The sequence below is a fragment of the Triticum urartu genome, chromosome 2, assembly GCF_003073215.2.
Source record: "Triticum urartu cultivar G1812 chromosome 2, Tu2.1, whole genome shotgun sequence".
In the NCBI taxonomy this organism is placed as follows: Eukaryota; Viridiplantae; Streptophyta; class Magnoliopsida; order Poales; family Poaceae; genus Triticum; species Triticum urartu.
Window position 1 is genome coordinate 286,848,896 of NC_053023.1, and position 9,992 is coordinate 286,858,887.

At 55.5% G+C, this 9,992-nt stretch overlaps 2 protein-coding genes across 2 annotated transcripts; one reads left to right on the forward strand and one right to left on the reverse strand.

Moving 5' to 3' along the window:
• The first annotated feature begins 3,772 nt into the window (after positions 1-3,772).
• LOC125537050 (BTB/POZ domain-containing protein At5g66560-like) lies at positions 3,773-6,672 on the forward strand. Its single transcript, XM_048700345.1, has 4 exons — positions 3,773-4,154; positions 4,246-4,315; positions 4,559-5,884; positions 5,977-6,672. Exons 1-4 carry the CDS (start codon positions 4,063-4,065, stop codon positions 6,517-6,519), a joined length of 2,031 nt encoding a protein of 676 aa, XP_048556302.1. The 5' UTR covers positions 3,773-4,062; the 3' UTR covers positions 6,520-6,672.
• Positions 6,673-6,726: 54 nt separating this feature from the next.
• On the reverse strand, positions 6,727-7,925 carry LOC125537051 (pentatricopeptide repeat-containing protein At4g14050, mitochondrial). Its single transcript, XM_048700346.1, has one exon. The coding sequence runs from the start codon at positions 7,777-7,779 to the stop codon at positions 6,868-6,870; it is 912 nt and encodes a 303-aa protein (XP_048556303.1). The 5' UTR covers positions 7,780-7,925; the 3' UTR covers positions 6,727-6,867.
• Positions 7,926-9,992: the final 2,067 nt, after the last annotated feature.

Here is a 9,992-nt window from a genome sequence, read left to right on the forward strand (position 1 = left end):
TCCTTTCATTTCATGACAGTGCAGGGTTTCGAACGATACCCCACCGGAATTAAAGCACACCAAAAGCACGTTCCACATTCTTTCTAACACTCTCTTGCATTTGGGCAAATCTCTTTCTCTTCTCACCTTGGGGTTTTGAGATTGTCTTCACAAAAGTTGACCACTGAGGATATATACCATCTGCTAGATAGTATCCCTTATTGTAATGGTGGCCGTTGATCTCAAAGTTGACAGGTGGGGAGTGGCCTTCTGCAAGCCTCGTGAAGACTGGAGAACGCTGTAGCACGTTGATATCATTGTGAGAACCTGCCATGCCGAAGAAAGAATGCCATATCCAAAGATCCTGTGATGCCACCGCTTTCAATATGACAGTGCACGCCTTGACATGCCCTTTGTACCGGCCCTGCCAAGCAAATGGACAGTTCTTCTACTCCCAGTGAATACAATCTATGCTGCCAAGCATGCCTGGAAAGTCTCTAGCTGCGTTGGTCGCCAACAGCCTCTCTGTATCAGCGGCAGTTGGCTGCCTCAAGTACTCTGGGCCAAACACCTCGATCACAGCCTGGCAAAACTTGTACATTGACATCAGACATGTTGTCTCACTCATATGCACATACTCATCCACCAGATCGCTTGGAATTCCATATGCAAGCATGCGCATGGCTGCGGTGCATTTCTGGTAAGAGAAGAATCCAAGCTTGCCAAGGGCATCCGTCTTGCACTCGAAGTATGGGTCATGAGCAACCACTCCCTCTCGGATACGATTGAACACATGCCTAGCCATTTGAAAACGGCGACGGAATTTATCCGGCTTGAAGAGAGGGGTGTTGGCAAAGTAATCAGCATAAAGCAGGGCGTGGCCTCTCTCCCTGTTGCGGTTCAGGTTGGGAGCACGGCCAGGGAGTGACCTCCTGTACCGAGGAAGCTGTCGTTGAATGTGGTCGTGAACGACCAGTGCAGCCACCACAACATCTTCATCATCCGACGACGAATCGTCCGATGAACAAAGGAAGTGATGGAAGAAAAACTCGTCTCCACTGTCCATACCTTTGTGGGCAAAATGCCGAACACCTTACCGGCGTGGTGGCGAAGAGGCCGCGATGATCACCTCGACGCAGCAGGGGTGGTTGCCGGCCGGCTACTGGCCGTTGTGGAGCTCTTGTCGGGAGCTGCCGAGGACGCCGTGCTGTGTCGCCGGCGGTCCTGTCCCCTCTGCGGCCGGCAAAGACGTCGACAGGCAAACCTCCGATCGACGGCCACAACACGGGCGTGGTGGCGGCCATGTCGAGAAGTGGTTTGGTAGGGACGGCCGGAGGCTGCGCGGTGAGGAGGCGGCCGGAGAATAGCGGCGGCGCCGGCGGCGGGGCGGGGCGAGAGAGAGAGAGAGAGTGGAAGCGCTGGGAGTGGAGGGACTGCTAGTGTCCTCGACAGGCGGGCCACGGGGGGGAGGACAAGGGTGTGCGTCCAAGCCGTCCGCGCGCGTCTGTTTCACCCCAAACCGAGCGCAAATTTGGGTCGGGGATGAGTCGAAAACGGACGGAATCCGAATATTTGTCCGTTTAAGGCTGTGCGCTGAGCTGCGCTATTCGTCCGCTTTATCTCAAACGAACGGGGACGGATAAAATAGGGTCGCGCGGTGGAGTTGGGCTAAGGTTGATGATGGAAAGCTCTCACTCGTCGGTGTCCAACTTGACCTGACTGAAGACTAACAGCTCGAGACAGAGGCAGCTTCAGCTGGCCTGAAGCCCTGCAGCCATCGAAAACCTCCAAAGGTTGGAAAAAAACACTCAAGTTACCCTTGACCGTAGCCTTTCTCTCGAACTCCGACGCTCTCAAAAAAGTTGAAGCAAGCTAGCTAGAGAGGCTTTACCGAAAGCCTCCCTCGCCTGCTTTCGCGTCCCGTTGGGCTACTACCGGATTCCCCTAGGGTTCTGTAGCCTGACCAGCCACAACTCACAGCTGTTGTGCTAGGACAAATGTTCATGAAAAACAGAGACAAAACAGTGATTCCGATTTGCCCAAATTTGCCCACAGCCCAGCCAAAAAGTGAGCACACACCCCCTATGAACTGTTGCCTCGTGTCATCGGTCATGACAAGCTTCCACAGTCTCTTGGGGCGTGGTTGGTACGCTGTATATAGCCCATCATCGTCGGAGTCCATTGTAGGAGTACCTTGCGGGCGAATCGCCGAACACCTTGCAGGCTTAGTGAAAGAAGCCGGATGGTGAAGAGCCTTGCACCTCTCCAAGACCAGGTAGCAGGCCTGTCCATGTGGAGGCGAACATGGCGGCGTTCGACGGCGAGGTAGACACGCAAGGCAGTGCTATCAGCGTCAAAGGCGAGGGGGTGCCGTCGACATTGGAGTGCAACGACGGCGGCGAAAATAGTCCGGCAACGCCGGAGTATGAGGCCGTCGAGGGGTGGCATGCTGCTGGAAGAGGTATCTGGGTGCGGGCGGCCGGCCTGGGAGCCGGCGGCGAGGGGGGTTGGCCACTGTGCGGTCTGTCGAGGGAAGAAATAGGGAAATGGCCACTGTGCCACCGACTGACGGGCTAGAGAAAGTACAAGGTGTCACGCCCGTTCACTGCGTGTCGCGGCTGAAGCAAACGCGGCACAAATTTTGACCTGAAATAGGCCGCGCAGACAAAGAGCGAATGTTGGTCCGTTTGGGTTGGTGTATTGGGTCGACATAGTTTGAATCGCTCTAAAAGAACCAAGTTAATGTAGTGACTGTAGCTTTGTTTGTGCCTTTTCGTGTGCTCCCTCCATGCCCCATACCACGCCACGCCGTGGCGCACTGCCAGGTGCCCAGGCCCATCGATCTCCGGCACACGACGCAGGCACGCCCACCACGCACCGGGCAGAGGCAGACTGACTGACACACCCCCACCGGCACGAGCGCTGGTGACCAGTGACACCGAAGCCTCTTTTCCCCAGGCGGGGCGGCTCGCCGGGTACCTGGGCCGGCCGCTGCGTCGTGATCCCTCCCTCTCTCTACACAATAAATGGCGGGTACGCCAGCGCCTCCGGCATTCATGGCCGGATCACGCCTCCCCGTTTATCACCGCCCAGTCAGGCCGTTCAAATATCTCTCCTAGGCACGCAGCACGGCAGCAGCAGCGCGAGTTCAAAGTTCAAAAACCTGCAGGCAGGCTTCACTGTTCTTGGTCTTCTTGACCTGTCTGACAGAGAAATATGGCTGGATCATATGGTAGTAAATGGTGGCATGGACGTTGGTCTTAACGAAAAGAACAGTCTTTACCTGGTCTCGTGCCGCGAGATTCCCTTCATTCCTCTCGTTGTTAGCGCTTAATCAGCCCGGCTCGCGCCCAGTTGGGCTAATCTAATGCCGCTTTTGGCTTGTCGCGTGATCCAGACAGTCCCCGGATCACTACCATCCTAGAGCTGGTTTACAAATGGAGTACATTGTCGGTGAGTTATTTACTTATCTTGTTGAGTACCTACAGTGTAAAAATCTTGGCGTTTCCACGGAATTCCCGGGAAACTGCTGCGTTAGGAAACTGCTCCGGCGCTACAAGTTTTATGCGAGGTGGTTGGGAGGGCCAGGTGGAGGCATACCGAACACGTGAACGGCGCAGCACTCTACGTGAGCTTCACTCTTTGCCGTGGTCGATCCTGATGGCGATACACCGGAAAAAGAAGAGTATTTTTTGTCTGTCAGTAGAGTGGACGGCAGTCTTGCAGTTGCAGAGAGGGGCTGCTCAAACTGTAGTTTAGGACAAAGCGAGTACTCCTCCTCCTGCTGCTGCTGGTTGAATAATAAAGAGATTAACAAAGGGGGGTGGGGTGGGGTGATGGAGGATACGTGCTTTTGAGGCAAGCGGAGCGGCAGAGCTCAAAGAAAACCAAAAACGCCATCCTGCCTCCGTCTCCCTCCTCCCTCCTGTAATCGGAACCATTTAACTCCGCACCTAATACAGGCGCCAGAATACCAGGGGCACGCCATTATTGCGACCGACCGTCTGCTCCTTCCACGCGAGCCCAGCATCCATCCATCACCCCCGAATGCCTTAGCGGAGAGTGGCTGTGAGGATCGTCGCGATGATGCAGGGGAGCAGGAGGGCCAAGGGCAAGAGGGAGATGGCCCGGGAGGAGCAGCCGCAGCAGCAGCACAGCCCCAAGGGCCAAGCATGGCAAGCGACTGATCCTCGTCGTCTCTTCCGCCGGGCGGTTGCATTTGGCGTTCCGTGATCTTTAATTTTGTTTGTGCTTGTGCTTCGGCAGGTTCTGCACCACGGGGCTGCCCAGCGACGTCGTGATCGAGGTGGGCGACATGACCTTCCATCTCCACAAGGTTAGTTGCTGCTGAATCTTGTCTCTACTCTGCCATGAAATTCCCGCTTTTCCCCATCCCTCGCCCGTAGCAACAGTTCCAGGAGCTCGCATTCTTGTTTGTCTTGCTCTCCGTCGTCCGCTGCCAATCTCGCTCGTATCTGCCGTGCTCTGTCTCGAGCGTCGAATTTCACTGCGGTTCTTGATCTTGAATTGAAATTAAAGTGGCCGGCGGCTGAGGTTTTGTTTGATGCCTTGCTTGCAGTTCCCGCTAATGTCCAAGAGCAAGAAGATCCACGACCTGATTATGAACAAGGAGTCGAGCCTGGCGAGGCATGCCGGGGGAGGGGAGGAGGAAGAGGAGGATGAGGGGGCAGGGGAGATCAGGGAGGAGCAGGTGGTGCTGGAGGCGGACGAAGAGGCCGACGCGCACCGCATCCGCCTCCCGGACTTCCCCGGCGGCGCCGACGCGTTCGAGCTGGCCGCCAAGTTCTGCTACGGCGTCAAGCTCGACCTCACGCCGGCCACCGCCGCGCCGCTGCGCTGCGCCGCCGAGCGCCTCGGCATGTCCGACGACCACGCCGAGGACAACCTCGTCTCCCGCGCAGACCGCTTCATGTCGCACACCGTGCTCCGGAACCCCAGGGACGCCATCCGCGCGCTCAAGTCCTGCGAGGACCTCCTCCCCCTCGCCGACGACCTCGGCCTCGTGTCCCGCTGCGTCGACGCCATTGCGGCCAAGGCCGCCGCGTCCACGCCCACCGCGCTCTTCGGCTGGCCCATCAATGACGCGGGAGCCGGCGACCGGCCCCGTCACAAGAAAAATGCCGGCGCCGGGGCCACGTCCACGCTGTTCGACGACCTCGCCGGCTTGTCCTTGGCCACGTTCACCCGTGTCATTGCAGCCATGAGGGAGCGGGGCGTCGGCCCTGAGGTCCTCGAAGGGGCTCTCATCGCCTACGCCAAGCGATCCATCCCTGGGCTGTCACGCTCCGACCGGCACACTGGCGGTGGCGGCGCCGCCGCGGCTGCCGCCCCGCGGTCGGCGGATGGCGACCAGAAGGCGCTTCTCGAGACCGTCATTGTCAACCTCCCCGAGGAGACCATCAAGAGCAGTGCCCACACCGGCACGGCAGTGGGCGCCACCACCGCGCGCGTCCTGTTCGGCCTCCTGCGCACGGCAAACATTCTCCAGGCATCAGAGGCTTCCCGTGACATGCTGGAGCGGCGCGTGGCCTCCAGGCTACCCGACGCGGCCGTCGACGACCTGCTCATCCCGAGCTACTCGTACCTCGTGGAGACGCTCTACGACGTGGACTGCGTGGAGCGCATCGTGCGGCACTTCCTCGAGGGCCGAGGCGGCGGCGTCGAGGAGGTCGACGAGGAGGGCAGCGAGGCGGAGACGCCGGGCAGAGAGGCCAGCCGACGGGCCATGCTGGCCGTGGGCAGGCTGATGGACGCCTACCTGGGGGAGATCGCCACGGACGCCAACCTGAAGACGGACAAGTTCTGCGACCTCGCCTGGGCATTGCCGGACGGCGCCCGCGTCTACGACGATGGCCTTTACCGTGCCGTCGACATCTACATCAAGGTTTCTGCCGAACACATTCTGAATGCCATCTTGATCGATGCTTGCGGCTCAATGCCGGTGCTCAGAAGCCGCCGCCGCCGTTCTTTGTGCAGGCACATCCAGCGCTGAGGGAGGAGGAGAAGGAGAAGGTGAGCGGCGTGGTGGACGGGCGCAAGCTGACGCTGGAAGCGTGCACGCACGCGGCGCAGAACGAGCGGCTGCCCCTGCGGACGGTGGTGCAGGTGCTCTTCTTCGAGCAGCTCCAGCTGCGTCGGGCCATCGCCCGGACGATCGTGGCGAATGAAGGCGGTGCGGCAGGCCAAGGAGAGGAAGAAGGCGAGAGCGACGGCGGCCGGACGTGGCGAGTGGCGACGAGGGGGAACCAAATGCTCAGGCTGGACATGGACAGCATGCGGAACCGGGTGCAGGAGCTGGAGCGCGAGTGCACCACCATGAGGAAAGCCATCCAGAAGATAGACCGCCGAGGCGGCGCTGCTGGGGATAGAGGAGCGGCGGCGGCACCGGCCGCGGAGGGCAGGTGGGGCTCAATGGTGACCAAGAGGTTCGGATGCAAGTTCCCGGCGCAGGTCTGCCAGTCACAGCCGCGGTCCGTGGTGGCGCGGCCTCGCCGGGCACGGATTGAGCAGAGCCCCTGATACCTCCTCCCTCCCCACTGCACATGATAGCTTTCATCAGCTTCCCTGTTTTGTTCTCTTGATTCTTTGCTTCGATTGGTGAAAATACGAGGGGTTTTCCTAGGAGGAATTGTGAGCTTCATCATGTTTGATCAATCAGATTTCGTTGTAGCAGTGCACAATCTTTCGATCAGTGTCGTCTTGCTGGGTAATGCATCATGTCACATGTTGGCTAAACAAATTGCTTCATTGTTCTCTCCACTTACACAAGGCCAAAAGCCTGCCAAAATTTACAGGCTTGGTAGAGACACTGAATTACCCAGTAATCAGTAAGAGAGAAATGGATGTCAATGGTGCGGTGGAGGCGTCTCACCAGTAATCCCCGCAGGAGCAGGCGCCGTCCTTGAAATGGTGGAACCGCTTGTTGTCCCTGACGATGATCTCGCGGCCGGTCACCTTGGCGATGAGCTTGACGGCGGTGTGGCAGTCCCCGCAGATGCGGAGGTTCTTCATGACCCGCAGCGGCGTGCCGGGCGGGGTACTCACCAGCCCGAACGCGATGGCCAGGCGCTCGCTGTGGTACATGAGGGCGCGCTCTTTGGCGGCCTCGTCGATGTCGTGCAGCACGAAGCGGGTGTCCGGCACGTACCCCGCCGCGCGTATCTCCTCGTGCAGCTCGCGCACCTTCTCGTAGGCCTCCTTCCGCTTGGCCTGCGCCTCGTCCGCGGGCTTTCCTGGTGCCGGCCTCGACGCTCCCTCAAGGACGCGCCGCGCGTCGGCAGGGGCGCCGAGCTTGCAGTACAGCGTGGCGATCCTGTGCACGATGGGCATGGCGATCCCGGAGTACCGGGACGTGGACTTGGCGAGCAAGCGGTGACCTCGTCTGAGGGAGGCCAGCGAGAGCGCGTCAACGTAGCACTGGAGGACCGCGGCCTGCTCTTCCGGCGCGAGTTGGCCCGACGCGCCGGCGCCGCCTCTCCGGGTAAGCATTTCGTCGAGCAGGTTAACTGCTCCCTCGAGGTCGGGCTCTTGGCAGACCCTGCGGAGCTCGTCGCGGTCCAGGCGGCACCGAGTGTCATTGGTCGATACGCTGCCCGCAATAGAAGCGGCGTCGGCGGTCGCATAGCGGAGCAGCGGGCGGCTGTAGCAGCGGGTCTTCGACGTCGTTGCAGCCGGCTGGACGAGGCTTCCTAGAGCAGCGCGGTCGCCGAGGCAGGCGGCGGCGAGGAAAGGGGACGGGTGAGAGGCCGCCGGCGCCGCGAGTCCTGGAGATATTAGCATATCTGCCGGCGACGCGAGTGGCAGGGGAACTTGGTACGCCAAGGAGAAGGGGTAACCGCACGCAGAGTGCGAGGGACGGAGGGAGGACGACGAGGGCACACTTGCGGACGAGACAGCAATTCGTGTTTTTCTTAGAATCAGACGTCAATTCGTGTTGAGCCGGTAAGTTTAAGTCCATAGATACAAGGGCCTTTCTAGCTTATGAAGTGGAAACGCTCATGAACTTCCTAAGGGTCATTTGAAGTGAGCTGATGGCACGCTGTCAGCCGCCGCCACGTGTCGCGCGCTCCCGGGCGCTGGATCCGGATTTTTTTTCCAGTTTTTTCAGCTTTTTCATGATTTTTTTTGTTTTTTCGGCTTTTCGGCTTTGCGTCGGTCTATCTTAACCTTTGGACAAAATTATTAAAAAAATGTGCAAAAAATGCATTTTGTTTTTTTCTTTCACCAGAGGCATGATTTTGCTTTTGTGAGAGGCCGTGCCTCTCAAAAATGAAAAAAAAATATTTTTATATTTTTTCCTTTCACGAGAGGCAAAACAAAAAAAACATGTTTTCATTTTTTTTCCTTCCGCGAGAGGCACGATGTCATGCCTCTTACAGAAGCAAAACGTGTGGTTGTGCCTCTTTCGGAAAGGAAAAAAATATGCTCCTGGTTCAGTTTTTTGTGAAAAAAAAAGGTCATCAAAACCTATTAACATGGAATCTATATGTCAACACGAGGAATCCAATGGTGAAAACGATTCAAAATTTGGACACACGATTTAAGAGATCAAATCTTTTGAATAAACAGATTTAGAAAAAAAAAGGAAAACCTCTCAGGTGCGACAAGCAACGCACATACAGTGCATCATTTGTCTCGACCTGAGAGGATGAGAGTGACTTTTGCGAGGAATGCTCCTTAACCAGTGATTTCGTCTGAAGTGCGATAGCACGTTTTGTCGTTTTAACCTACACTAGCATAGGACCCATGCGTTGCAACGGGATAAAAGTATTACTCATTCTTGTCCTCATTGTTGACGGTGGCATGATGTCCATCTAATCGTAATGGGTGTGAACATTGCTCAATCCAAGGCGATCAGCTCGGCCATCACACGACACACATGTCACAAAGCCACGCCGGAGCAATGGAATGTTTAAAACTTTAAAATTCTAACCTCATCGAACTTGACATGGGGCAGCCCTGCAAGGGATACTCCTTGCACCACCCCTCACATTTCTACTCGTTTTTACTTCTAGTGTTGATAGTAGGTAATAGGAGGATATCTTCATTAAGTCCCCGAATTGCGACACAAAATAGGATCGATTATAAAATTCAGCATACACACAATAGAGGGAAACTATCAATATACACAGGATACATATAAAAAACTGGAAGTATATGCAATGCAGAGGATCAAGCTAAATAAAAACATCATTATAGATGATACTGCCAGGCGGGAGGTTAGAATATTGTATGACAATTGACAAAAGAAATTTACCTCCTTCCTATCACTTCAAAAAAAATCCTGTGAATATCATATATTCTGCCTAACAGATAACAAATTAAGTGTAGTTCCAGTAATCAATCACAACATGATAAAAAGTTCATTTCAGGACATATGCATTCATTTGAATTCGTTCTTTTACCACGTGGCATTTTCTCCCAGTATATCCGGTACATGCTTTAGTGTACTACTTTTTCTGCCATAGTAACAACTTTGTTATAGCTCCCCAAAACATAGTGCACAAACAGAAAAAAAATGGCATGCCTTTTGTGGGAGGTTGCCACTTCTCAGTCAGTAGTAACACCACAAAATCATCTTTTTTTCAACTGTAGCACTGCCAACACCTTTGATGCAGAACATCTTGATGACCAATCTTAATACAAACTATGTATACAATTATAGTAGTTACATGCTATAATTGGTCTCTAGTGATTTGACCCTTTCAGAGAGCTAGTAAACCAGCAAATTTCAGTTAAGCACTCAAGGGACCTATAACAGGTATTTAAATAAAAAATACTCTGACATCTCCTCAGAGAAGTACCATAATTTAGATAGAGCCTGTTGCTGACAGATTTTGAAGAGAAGACTGGAAGGGAACCATTGGCATCACGGGGCTAGATAGTTGAGGAATTTAACCTTGGGCAAGAGGGGGATCCTGTACTCGCTGTAAGAAAGCTCCAACGAGTTTATTTCCTCTGAACACCCCTCACGCCTATGGACGAGCGTTGAC